Source organism: Coloeus monedula (assembly GCF_965178545.1).
Source record: "Coloeus monedula genome assembly, chromosome: 27".
Classification (NCBI taxonomy): domain Eukaryota; kingdom Metazoa; phylum Chordata; class Aves; order Passeriformes; family Corvidae; genus Coloeus; species Coloeus monedula.
Window position 1 is genome coordinate 2,237,965 of NC_138807.1, and position 13,637 is coordinate 2,251,601.

The 13,637-nt window shown below is 59.2% G+C and overlaps 1 protein-coding gene across 1 annotated transcript in view; it reads right to left on the bottom strand.

Annotated features, from left to right (window-relative positions):
- The window catches only part of REXO1 (RNA exonuclease 1 homolog), a 47,306-nt gene extending 41,646 nt beyond the window's left edge, over positions 1-5,660 (bottom strand). The window contains exon 1 of the mRNA XM_082297998.1: positions 5,347-5,660. Coding sequence (XP_082154124.1) covers positions 5,347-5,536 — 190 coding nt within the window. The 5' untranslated portion in view covers positions 5,537-5,660. The remainder of the gene's footprint in view (positions 1-5,346) is intronic.
- Positions 5,661-13,637: the final 7,977 nt, after the last annotated feature.

A 13,637-nucleotide genomic window follows, 5' to 3' on the forward strand; every position in this document is an offset into this window, starting at 1 on the left:
AAATGCACTGGGAAAGACCTTTTTTTCATCCTTTTTAGGCACGGTGTGAACATGCCCTGCAATGTGAGTCACGCCAAGGCTCTAAATCCCAGCCTGTGCCAAGGCTGCTCCCACCAAACAGGCACAGCCCCTCAGCAAAGTCCTGTGTGAGTAACCTGACAATGGCCCTGATCCTGTGGGGACATGTGGGGTGATTAAAGCTGGGTTTTAATTAAAGAGACTCTTTAGGTTTTACCAAGTATCACAGAACCATAGAATGTCCTGAGCTGGAAGGGACCCTCAGGGATCATCAGTGCAGCCCCTGGCCCTGCACAGACACCCCAACAACCCCAGCCTGGGCATCCCTGAGAGCGCTGTCCAAACGCTCCTGCAGCTCTGGCAGCCTCGGGGCCGGGCCCATTCCCTGGGGAGCCTGGGCAGTGCCCAGCAGCCTCGGGGGGATCATCTGGTCACAGCCATCCTATGTGGCTGCTTTTGGGCAGAAGAAGGGAGACGTGAAGTGCCTCCCTGCACCAGAGACAGGATCTGGAGATCAAACTGGAGAGATAAGCCCAAGGATTTCTCCTCACTTGACCTGAGCCCAACAGTGTTGCAGCAGCTCATTGTGTGTCAATCACACAGAGGAGCAGAACTCTGCCCCTGACACCTTCCACAGATTTGATCCAGGTCTAACCTGCAAAGCTTTCTACATCCAGATAGAAGATCCACACAGCAAGGAAACTGCCCCACAAGCTTTGGACCACATCAGAAAACTGCTGAGCAGCTCAGTACACCCCACTGCTGAATAAAGTACTTCAGGCAGGGTGCTGAAAGCCTGGCTGGCTCTTCCCATCTCACACGAACACAAGGATCAGGACCTGAGGGAGTGGCTGGAGCTGGGTCAGGGCTGGCCATGGAGCTCAGGGAAAGGTTCTTCCCCCCGAGGCTGCTGGGCACTGCCCAGGCTCCCCAGGGAATGGGCCCGGCCCCGAGGCTGCCAGAGCTGCAGGAGCGTTTGGACAGCGCTCTCAGGGATGCCCAGGCTGGGGTTGTTGGGGTGTCTGTGCAGGGCCAGGGGCTGCACTGATCATCCCTGAGGGTCCCTTCCAGCTCAGGATATTCCAGGATTCTGTGATCAGAGCAGACCAAAGAGCTCAGAGCCCCAGACCTGGAAGCAGCTTTCTGCTCTGGGTTCAAAAACATCCACCTCTGAAACACCCCCTGACAGCATCAAACCAGCAAACCAGGGCTGCCTACCTTAAGATATTTATGAAGAGCTGTATTATGCCTCTTTTATGTCTTTCAGCATACTCAGGACCTCGACTTTAAAGAGAGACCTATTTTTCCCCTCTACAGCTCTTGAAAAGACGCTTTTAGGACTGAAGGCAGCTCTTCCCTCCTCCTTACAGCGCATGCTTTCAAAGCACTTCACACACATTCAATAATCTTTTCATCCTGCTCTGAAGCAGGTGGGTTTTAGTCGTCTCAGAGATGGAAAGAGCACTTCAGCCAAGTCAGGATGAGAATTTGCAATCTCCAGATTCCCAGTCCTGGATGGAAAACACCCCATCAGCCCCAGCCCTTTGCTCAGTGGTCAGCCAGCACAGAATTTTCCCAAACCTCCAAGGCAGCCACATTCTGTTACCACACAGGCAGATCCCCGCAGTAAAACACGGGAACGGATTTCCCACACCAAGCATTCCATGTTTCAGACCCCAGTTCAAACGTGCCCCTCACTCAGCATGTTTGTATTTATGGAGCTGCTTCCAGACAGGAAGGAAAGAGAATGCCTGACACATCCAGACAGCAGCAGTCAGGGAAAACTCAGTCCTGCTGCTCCTGCAGATCTCCAAGGGGCATGGAGGGCACTTCACCACTGTCCCCCAGTGCTTGGGAGCACAGGAGCACTGCATGAAAAACAGAGATCCTGTTGTGAACACCTGAACCTTGGGAAGTCTGGGACGGTGAGGGTGGGCAAAAAAGGAGGGGAACAGTGCTACATCCCACTAATTCCTCTTTTCACATCCTCTCTGCTCCATCTGGCACATGCCCACAGCCCCCCCCCCCCCCCCCCCCCAGCCTGCCAGGGCCAGCTCCACTCTGTTTTCAAAAGCTCCTTTCAAAGCTACGAAATTGCACCAAGAGTTTTGGGGTTCCTGCCAATCCTCCGGTGATCCTCAAACATCAAAGCCAGCCCCAACCTCGAATCAATATGCTTAGCAGGCCGCTCCTTTAGATGTTATCCTTTTTTTCTAGGCACCATCCCAGAAAACACCAATCTGTGCTGTAGCTCTTGGTGTAGAAACCCACCTGCCTTGGCAAAAAAATGACGCTTTTAAAGCTGCTTTATCGAGTGAGGTGATTAAATAGGTCAGATCTGCCCAAGTGCATGGTCAGGAGGCTACTTCAAAACAAGACAGGCAGTTCCCCCGGCAGGGAGCAAGTCCTGGGGGATGGAGAACCTGCTCCCAGAAGATGGTTGCCTGGTTCTGGCTGAGCTACTACACCCTCTAGTGTAAATCCTACAGATCCTTCCAGGCGGCAAGAGCCTCAGGCAGGCAGGGAAGTGACAGGAGCACTTCAACCGGAATCGGAATCGTTCCCAGGAAGCTGAGCCAAGCACTGCCTGCAAAATTAACTGCAGAAGTGTCTCCTGCTCCTACAGGAATCAGGAACATTTTGTGACTCGCTGGAGTCGGTTCTAAAAGCCTGAGATTGCAGCAGGTCCATCGCTCATCTCCCATTTCTCAATTGGAATCACAGAATCCCAGACTCGTTCCGGTTGGAAAGGACCTTAAAGCCCATCCAGTGCCACCCCTGCCAGGGCAGGGACACCTCCCACTGTCCCAGGCTGCTCCAAGCCCCAATGTCCAGCCTGGCCTTGGGCACTGCCAGGGATCCAGGGGCAGCCCCAGCTGCTCTGGGCACCCTGTGCCAGGGCCTGCCCACCCTCCCAGGGAACAATTCCTGCCCAAGATCCCATCCAGCCCTGCCCTCTGGCACTGGGAAGCCATTCCCTGGCTCCTGGCCCTCCAGGCCTTGTCCCCAGTCCCTCTGCAGCTCTCCTGGAGCCCCTTTAGGCCCTGCAAGGGGCTCGGAGCTCTCCCTGGAGCCTTCTCCTCTCCAGGTGAGCACCCCCAGCTCTCCCAGCCTGGCTCCAGAGCAGAGGGGCTCCAGGAGAGCTGCTCCATAGCCCTCTCTGGACTTGCTCCAACAGCTCCCCATCCTTCTCATGTTCAGAGGTGCCTGGAGGCAGCTCTGCAGGTCGGCGTCTACACAGAATCAACATTAAAAAGTGGCTGGAGGCCAAGCCTGAGCTGAGACAGAACTCACAGATCCCTGTTATGCCAGCCGTGCCATGTGCTAACGTGCCAAGAGTTTGGGAAGGAGGCAGGAACAGGCTCTGAGCCGGCTGCAGGGAGCAGGAGGCAGTGGCTGGAGCTCAGCCTTGTGATCTTGCTTCTTTCACAAGTGGCTGAAACTTCCCCTTGGCAAACCAGGCCCACATTATGGGTTCTATTTGCTAAAAAAACTCTTCTCTAAGTGCTGTAGATTAGGTTGGCTATCAGGAAAAATTCCTTCATAGAAGAAGTTGTCCAGTGTTGGAAGGGGCTGCCCAGGGCAGTGGTGGAGCCCCATCCCTGGAAGTGTTGGAACAACCTGTGGATGTGGCTCTTGAGGACACGGGTTAGTGGTGACCACGATGGGGCTGGCTGAAGGTTGGAGCTGATGAACTTGGAAGGCTTTTCCAACCTCAACAATTCCATGACTACATAAACTCCTACTCCCCAAAACCCACGCCTCTGACACGCCCAGGCCAAGCCTAGCAAGGCATTGGGGTATTTTTGTTGCCCTTCACACTCAGCTTACACCAACACTTCCAGCCAGCTCTGGGAGCCTCACACACTTTCCAGGGGCACCCAGAGGTTTTCCCTTCCCCACTTCAAACCCCAAACCCAGCCCCAGCTGTTATCAAGCACAGCAGCACCTGGTGCAGGCCAAAATGAGCAATTCCAGCTCCAAAACTGACACTCCACAGATATTTAAAGACATGCAGGAACAGCACACTGAAAGATAATTATAATATAATCTAAAGAACCATCCTAAAGCATCCTAGGGAGCTTTTAAAATTCAAAAGAGCACTGAAAACAGCAAAAACTTTTGTTTTTCTAACGATTATCTGCCTGTGACAGCCCTGAGAATGCTTCTTTTCTTTTAAATTAAACTAGTAGTGGTGGTAAATTGGCCTGGTAACCAGGAGGCATCAAGAATTAGTCCCCTTCCAAATTTGAGAGCAACCCAAAGTTAAGCAAGCACACAAAAAATACAAGCTGGGCTTTGTTTTGGCAATTTTTGCTTCAGATTATTAGAGACCGTCCACACCAGGATTATTATGCCATTATACCTAACAGAAACAACAAAGCTTTGACAAAAAGAAAGCCAGCAGGGTTCTTCTAGGGAGAAGAATGAAGGCTTTTTTCTCCCAATAAATCAGGAGAACAGCAAATAATGTGTATAAATAAAAAGACAAGAGCTGCTGGAAGAATGGACAACAATAGCTCACTATTGATCCTTGTGGGTCTCTTCCAACTCAGGATACTCCATGACTATCTGATTCACTGGCTTTTTGTGCCAGGCTGCCTCTGCTAAGCCTGGCAGTGCTCTGTGCCCCACAAACCCCTCACGGGGGGTGTCTGGCTGACCACAGCCCCCCAGTACGGGCCCAGCCTCCCCGATCCAGCAGCTCCTGAAGGGATCTAACGGCCCGGGAGCTGTCAGCAGGTTTGGAAATCGGCGCTGACACCTCAGCGCCACGTGAGCCGAGTGCCTGGAGCGCCAAAGAACGGGACCAGGGCAGCGCTGCCCTGCTGCAGCTGGGGCTGTCCCCGGACACGCCGGGAAGCTGCTCCCCTCCACCCTGTGTCCAACAGGATCCCACCGACCCCCATCGCTCTCTCACCCGGTGCGGCTGCAAAGCTCCTTCAAACCCTCCCTCGGACGAAGGACGAGGTGGCAGCGCACGGCCCGGACAGGGCTGGGCACACGCAGCCACAGAGCCGCGGCTCGGGGGGGCCGCACCGGGTGATACCGACAGAGCCCCGGGGGTCACCGCACTGGGAAGGGGCTACGGGGAGCGATCCCGCGGCATTGGGGGGGCTCAGGGGAGCCGGAGGCACATTCGGGCCCTGAAGGGTGGGGAGAGGAGGAGGCCAGGCACGGCCTGCCCTTGCCGGGGGGAAAACACCCGGGGCACGGGGCGAAAGCGCGACCGGGCCGGGGGCGGCAGGGACGGGAACAGCCGCAGCCCGGGGAAGGGGTGAGGGGGAAGGTGAGGGGGTACCGCGGCCCGGCCGGGCCGGGCTGTACCTGCACCGTGTCCGAGCGAGAGCCCCACGCTGGGGTCGCCCGAGGCTCCGGAGGCTCCGCACGGCGCCGGGGCCACCGGGGGGTGCCGGAAGTGGCAGTAGGGCCTGCGGCATCCCCGGCCCGGCCCCGACCCCCCGGCGTTGAGGAACGGGCAGTCGATGCCGCGGAAGTAGCCGGTGGATCTGAGCATCCCGCCGGCTGCGGGGCGGGAGCGGGGCCGGGCGGGAGCGGGGCCGGGCGGGCGGAGGAGCCGCGGGCGGCCGGGACGGGCTCCTGCCTCACACGAGCGGTGCCGGCCCCGCCGCCATCTTGGGAGCGCCGGGCGCGGCAGCGAGGACCCCGCGACGCCACTGCCCGCACAGGGCTGCCCACGGCGCGCCTGAGAGCGGGGCGGGGCTGGGGCGGGGCTGAGGGAGGGCCGGGAACTGGGACGGAATCCTGGAATGTCCTGAGCTGGATCCTGCAGCGATCATGGATCCAGCCCCTGGCCCTGCACAGGCACCCCAACAACCCCAGCCTGGGCATCCCTGAGAGCGCTGTCCAAACGCTCCTGCAGCTCTGGCAGCCTCGGGGCCGGGCCCATTCCCTGGGGAGCCTGGGCAGTGCCCAGCAGCCTCGGGGGGAAGAACCTTTCCCTGAGCTCCATGGCCAGCCCTGACCCAGCTCCAGCCGTTCCCTGGGCTCCTGTCCCTGTCCCAGAGCAGAGCTCAGCCCCTGCCCCTCCGCCTCCCCTCGGGAGGAGCTGCAGCCCCCAGGAGCCTCCCCTCAGTCTCCTCTGCTGCAGATGAATCCCGGCGTTCCCGTTCCCTCGGGGCATGGCCGGGCAGCTGGAGCCGCCATCCAGAATCACCGCTCTCAGGGATGCCCAGGGTGGGATTGTTGGGGTGTCTGTGCAGGGCCAGGAGTTGGGATCGTTGATCCCTGTGGGTCCCTCGCAGCTCAGGATATTCCAGGATTCTGTAATCCAAGCTCGGCCGGGTTTAGCACATCCCCGTAGCGAGGGGAGCCACAGGGGTTGGGGGTACAGCCCGGGGCTGCAGCCACCTCATCCTGCTGCCGAGCAGCCCCAGAGTCCCCGGCAGCCCCAGAACGAGTCCCCCGGCTGTGGGCACAGTGATGGTCATGGGTTCCCTGCTCTGTGGCCCGTCAGCCCAGCATCCTCAGCACAGACCATGGTGGAGCACCACTGACCACCACACCAGCACAGCCTGCAGATCCCAGCATGGACCACTGGCAAGTTCCAGTATTCCCAGCATGGACCGCCATGTATCACTGGCCCCAGCATGGGCCGCTGCCCCAGCTCCAGTACAGCCTGCTGCCTCCAGCATGGACCACCGTGAACCACCTCCCCAGCAAGGATCATCCCTAGGGATGGACCACCATGAACCACCTCCCCAGCAGGGACCACTGCCCTGGTCTCAGTACACCCCACTGCCTCAGCATGTCCCAGCATGGACTGCCATGGACCTCCAGCCCCAGTACAGCCCATCCGCCCCAGCATGGATCACCTCAAACCACCTCCCTGAGCCCCAGCACAGCTTGGGCCTCCTGGAGAGCAGCAGGACACACTGGACAGGTTTGGGCAGTGGCCCCAAGGCCGAAGCCAGAGCAAGAACTGGTTCCACACCCCATGAGGGCCCAGCCTGCTCCTTGCCTCAGGTAGTCACCACACCTGCATTTACCGGTGGGGAAACTGAGGCACACAGTGAACTGAGGCACACAGTGGCAGCACTTTGGCTGAGCTGAGCCTGTGCCGGAGCAGGGACTCAGAGCTGGGATTCAGAGCCAGCCCTGTGGGGATCAAACAGAGAAGGGCCATCCACAGCTCCTGGGAATCACTTGGCACTGCTGCTGCCTTGGGTGTTCAGAGCAGGGAGACTCCACCTCCAGCAGGTGAGGCCCTTCTGGGATATCAGCAGGGATATCCCTCCAAGGAGCGAGCCCTCCAAGGAGAAATCCCAGGGAGTGGAGCTGGACACCCCAGCCTGGAGAGATGGGATGATCCAGGAGAGCCTCATCACTTGTGCAAGGATGAGATGGGAAGCTAAGGGCAGTTCCAGGAACAGTTGGGTGATGCAGGGAAAGGTGCACAAGAAGGAGTTGGCCCTGGCCAAAGGGAGGGACAAGGGAAAGCTTGCTAAAGTTGTGGTTTGTAATAGTCTTAAGTGAAAAAAATCTGCTTTGTTTTCCAAATTTGGCACATGCTGCTCCCACGGCATCCCAGCAGAGTCCAGGAGAGGAGGATGCCAGGAGGGGAACCCAACACTGAGCAGAACCAGCAGCTGCTGACCCCGGGAAACCTGAATAATCCACAAAAAGCTTCTAAAAAGCAGGAAAGTCCAGGAGATGAGCTGCCTTCACTCTGGCAGAAACCTGGCCCTGGCACAAGGTTCTTTACAGGTACTGTGGGAGGGCTGTGCTGAGATCCCACCCACACCTCCCCAGCCAGTTACCTTCTCCCACCAGTCCTGGGAGAGCAAGCTCATCTTTCCCCCACAAAAACAGAGTGGTTTTATTTTTATGGTATGGATAAATCTATTTTATAAAACTTCAGCTGTAACAGAGAAGCCTCAAGAAAGACACAAACGTAAACAAAAGCACAGACACACGGGGTACTTCACCGCCTTGTAATTCTCATCCTGTGCTTCCTCAGCTCACAAACCAGCAAAATTAAACTAAATAAAATAAACAATAAAAGAAGTCATAAAATAAAATACTTGTTTCTGCCCAGACCTGGAGGACCCCACATGAAAAAGTTTCCCAAACTCAAGGCTGGTCTTGGCTATGCTTTTGCCTCCCCACCTAAGCTCAGTTAACTGGGATGCCCACTCAGCTCCCAGTCAACAGCACTGGGAAAGGTCCCGAGGGTCCCTCTGCACACTGAGGCAGCTCCTCTGAAAGCAACAACCCCCAAATTCCCCCATCCTGCTCAGCACTCCACAGGAATCCCTCCAACCCTGCTCAGGACCTAAAACCCCCCCCAGCCTCCTTGACTGAGCATGGGGCCCCCAAAACTGACCTCAACCCCTCAAAGCTCCTGACCCTCTGCAGGGAAATGAGGGGTCCCCAACCCTCCTGCCCCCCTGTCTCACAGCCAAAGCTCCTGATTTCAGCTCAGGAGGGGGACAAGCTGGGGCAGGGGTGGGCACAGGGTGGGGCTGTCACCAACCTCGATCCCTGCAGGGACAAGGGGGATGGATGGGGGTTTGGCCCTTGCCTCCCCAGGAGAGCCAGGCAGGGTGATGTCGCTGCATCGGGGCTGGAGCCACCCCTGCCACAGCCCTTCCTGCTGCTGGGGGACACAGGGACCTGTCCCCTGTGACAGGGAGACACCACGCTGAGCTGGGTGACACGGGGTGACAGGGAGACACCACACTGTTACTGCTGCTGGGTGACACAGGGACTCGCCCCCATGACAGGGAGACACCGCAGTGTGCTGGGTGACAACGACACAGGACCTGTCCCCTGTGACAGAGAGACACCACACTGTGCTGTGCTGGTTGACACAGGCACCTGCCCTGGTGCCAGGGTGACCTCACGCCCTGCTGGGTGTCCCCCACACATCTGGGACCACACGAGGATGTGGCCCAGGAACGTGGCTCCAGGGCTGCCACGGGGATGCTCCTGGTTCACTCCCCAGAGCAGAGCTCACATCCAGGCCTGGGGCTCGAGGGTTTCCCTGGAATCTCATCCCCACCTTCCAGCCCTGCCCCCCCAGCTGCTCCCTGCCCTGCTGTGAACCCCCAGCTGGGTGAACGGGCTCGAGTTTTGGGAGAAGAGTCCAAAACAATGGAAACCAGCTGGAGATGCTGGTGTGACCAGAGCCTTCCCCCACAGAGCCCCGCTCCCTGCTCCTTGTTCTGCATCACCGCATCCGAGCACCCCAGGGCGAGTTTCTGCTCCCCATGGGGGGGATTTTCTCTCCATCCACGTGGGAACTTTTCCACTGTCCCAGCACAGTCTCGGCGTGAGGTGCCAGGTGGGGTTTGTGAAGTTGGAGAAGGAAACAAGAGTTGGAAGAACAGGGCCTTCCCTGGAGCTGCCAGAACATCCTCACATGGGGCCATCTCTTCACAGGGATGGGCTAATCAGGATGGTGACATCGCTCCCAGTACTCCCAGTACCCCCAGCACCCCATCCAGGTACCACCCTACACGTAACCCCCCACGGTCCATGTCCCCCATGGGAGTAGCTCACCAGACAGGGGGTCTCTGTGACACCCCATAATCCCCTCCACATCCTGGATCTATGGCCTGGCTGCTGCATCCCACCCTGCTCAGTGGGGTACCAGTCACCCTGGGGGATGCTCCAGCTCCCCATGGGTGTTTCCAGCCCCTCAGGATGCTCCTGGCACCCCAAGGGGATGCTTTGTCTTCCCAAGGCCTCCTGGCACATGAAGGGGATGCATCCCAGCCCCCCCTCCAGGATGTTCCGCTCCCTCAATGGGATTTTTCATCCCCCCAGGATGTTCCTGGTGTCCTAAGGGGATGCTCTGGCCCCTACAAGGCAATGCTTTTACCACGGAGGTGCTGCTCCCAGCCCCCCACGGGGATGCTCTGGCCCTCCAAGGGGACATTTCAGTCCCGCAGGGTGGTCCCAGCCCCACGAGGACTCTTGTCCCAGCCCCAGTGCGTGTCCCACGTGTGCTGTCCAGGCGCTGTCACCGCGGGGCTGTGGCAGCCCGTGGGCCTCCCTTGGCCGTCCCAGCCTCCAGGCATCGCTCAGGCATAGGATGACAAAGGGAAGCTCACAGGGGGCAGCGGGCCCGGCCCCGCACTCCTCCGAGAGCTCCTGCGGACAGAGGAGAGACGTGAGGGGAGAGCAAGGAGCCTGGGGAGCTGCAGGATCCGAGGGAGCTGGGGGATCCTGAGGAGTTGGGGAATCCCAGGGAGCTGAGGAATCCGAGGGAGCTGGGGGATCCTGAGGAGTTGGGGGATCCCAGGGAGCTGAGGGATCCGAGGGAGCTGGGGGATCCTGGGGAGTTGGGGAATCCCAGGGAGCTGAGGGATCCGAGGGAGCTGGGGGATCCTGAGGAGTTGGGGAATCCCAGGGAGCTGAGGGATCCCGGGGATCCTGGGTAATCCCAGGGAGCTGAGGGATCCCATGGCAGCTGGGGCATCCTGGGGGATCCCGCAGAGCCAGGGGAGCTACGGGATCAGAGGGAGCTGGAGATTCCCAGCCTGCCCCACATCTCCAGGAGGTGAAAACTTTCCCATGGGTCTCCCCGGTGCAACCCAGAGCCCTGGCAGCGCTGCGGTCCCTGGGGATGGTTTGGGACGTGGCAGGTGTGAGGTGCCAGCGGGGCCACACAGCCCAGCGGTGCCGGTGGATGCAGGGACTGCGTGTGGAACCCGAGGGGTGAGGAGAGGGGCCAGAGGGGGTGTGGGGCTGCTCAGGGGGTGAGTGCACATCTGTGTGTGTCTGTGCACATCTGTATGAGTGCACATCTGTGTGTGTGCGTGAGTGCACATCTGTGTGTGAGTGCACATCTGTGTGAGTGCACATCTCTGTGTGTGTGAGTGCACATCTATATCTGTGCACATCTGTGTGTGTCTGTGCACATCTCTGCGAGTGCACATTGTGTGTGTGCACATCTGTGTGTCTGTGCACATGTGTGTGTGAGTGCACGTGTGTGTGAGTGCACATCTGTGTGTGTCTGTGCACATGTGTGTGTGAGTGCACATCTGTGTGTGCACATCTGTGTGTGCATGCAGGTCTCTGCAGGGCTGTGCACACACGTGTGTGTGTGTGTGGACACGCGTGCAAAGGTCCCTGCGTGCAGGGCTGTGTGTGCTCACCCATCCATGTACACACGCATGTGCAGGTACACGTGTGATGTGCACAGGCAGAGCAGGGTGGGGCCATCCCATAGTTTCCCACCCAGGCCCAGGGACCCAGCCCAGCTCAGAGACCCTCAGGGACCACCACCTGCCACCCCTGTCCCCAGTCCCAGCCAGCAGCGCAGGGCCAGGTGCCCCCCTGGTTCTGCGTGCCGCTCATGACGTGTGGGTGCCCCCCAAAGTTATGGGTGTCCCCTCAGGGTTGTGGGTACCCCCAGGGTGGTGGGTGCCCCTGCCTCCCGTGCCCCTGCCCCCTCACCGTGTCTCGCCAGGGAGGTGCCGCCGGTGTCGCGGTGCAGCTGCGGGCGCGTCGGGCTCTCACAGCTCTGCGCTGCTCGGGGAGTGGGGACACGGGCTCTGCTCCCCCACATCTGCCCCCATCCCTGTCCCTGCTGTCCCTGCTGTCTCCAAGGCCTCCACCTCACTCGTTGGGCAGGGCAGAGCCAACGAATTCTCCCCTCTCCTTGTCCTTTCCTGTCTCCTTCCCGCCACCTCAGCCAGCACCGTGCTGTGCCCCTCACCCTGGCATCCCTTTTCCAACGCCGTCCCCTCTCCCAGCCCGACCACCAACGGGATCCTTCCCCTCTGCCCTTTTATACCATCTTTGTTCATATGACAAGCACGTGGAAAACCAGAGCAGAGCTCGGAAAAAAGCTCCTTAAGATGCTTTAATTCAGTTTCCTGGATCCCATGACTGAGCTCGGCCTCTGAACGGGGTCTCATGACTGTGGCACGCAGGCCCCGGCCATCAAAAGCCTCATTTATGCCCCAAAAGAGACTTAAACCCCTCTTGGCCGGTCACCCAACATCCCCCATGCCTGGCCTGGGCTCCTGTGCCCCCCTGGCTGAGGGCTTCAAACCGGTCAGGGGGACACCTGCCCTGACCCAGCTCTGCTGCAGCTGCAGGAGGGACTTCGGGGACACTCAAGGCCTGGCTCTGCCTTTCCCCTCCAGGGAAAGGACACTGCAGAGTCCCCCTCCAGGCACCAGACCCGTCCAGCCCTGTCCCCCACCCAGTGCCCTTCCTTCGCCCCAAACCACAGCACCAGCGGAAGGGACAGAAGTGTCATCCCAGAAGGGACAGAAGTGCTGTCCCAGTGGCTCTTGGCCCAGTTCAGTCCCAGGACCCCCAGCCCACACCCTTTGAGGTCCCTGCAGCTCTTGTAGGGGTGAGTGTTCCTCTCCTCACTCCAGCTGCTCGGTGAGGATGGAGCCTCCATCCTGGGCCAGGAGAAGTGACAGAGCCAGATCCAAAGCCCTGATCCCAGTCAAGGCTCCCCACCGTGGAGGTGGCACCCAGCAATGACGATCTCCATGGACTCCCATATTCCCAAGCTGGCTCTAAACTTTGGAGACCAGGCTGAACTTTACTGACCTTTTGCCTTTGTTTTAAACTGAGGCACAGGAAATACTATCCCAAGCCACCCTGACATCCCCCCAAACCCAACGAGCTCTGAGACGTCCCGCCAGCGAGGCAGAGCCGCCCCGAAGCATCCGCAGCTCAACAGGAAACAGGCAGCAGTAAGAGGATAAAAATACCCTGGGTGCACACAGAACGTCTCTGTGCCGGGATTAGGGAGCCCTGGGACAGCGCGGCCGGAGGGAGCCGGGCTGGGTGGCTTTGGCTTCCCGCACACGTGTGAGCCCAAGGCTCCCAAACCACCTGGCCACTGCTGGCAGAGGGATGGGGAAGGAAGGACTGGGAGGATGCGCAGGGAGAAGCCAGATATCCCAGCTCCTAAATCCCTAAATCCCCCAGGAAAAGCAGTGAGGCTCCCCCCAGAGCCACTCGCATCCTCTTCCAGCTCCTGCACAGCCCCAGCAGCAAGGAAGGGTCATCCCTCCTCCTCTGGAACAGGCAGCTGTGGTCCCGGGGGAGGTGAGGGATGTGTGGGGAGCACAGGGTCCCTTGCCCCCCCACCTCGGCCCACCCCAGCTCCCAGCCCCAAACAATGGGTGCATTGGAGTGCTCAGAGCGTGGGGGTGCAGCAAGGCCCCCCCGCCCGGCCCCTGAGCCCCTAAGGAGATTAAATCCCTCCTCACATGAGGCTGGCGGGGCCCAGGGCCTCGTGTCGGGGAGGGGACACCAGAACAGGGACAGGGAGGGGAAGGGGAAGGGGCAGAGCAGTGTTTTGCTGTTTGGGTTGGGGCCAGGGATGTCCCGGAGGAAGGAAAACACACACACACAGCCCTTCCCGGGGCTGTAAGAGCAGGCGCTGTCCCAAAAATCACCAGCCTGAGCCTCTGCCTTTCCCTGGGGCAAATTCCCTGTGCTCCTGGGAGGACTCCACGGGACAACCCTGCACCTGCCCCATGGCCAGTGCACCTCCAGAATCACTGAGGTCCCCACACAGCCGGGGGCAGAACTGGGCAGAGAGTAGGTCAAAAATAAGGTTTGCTCCCCCAGGACCATCCCATGTGCCCCAGGACCACCCTGTGTCCCTCGCTGTG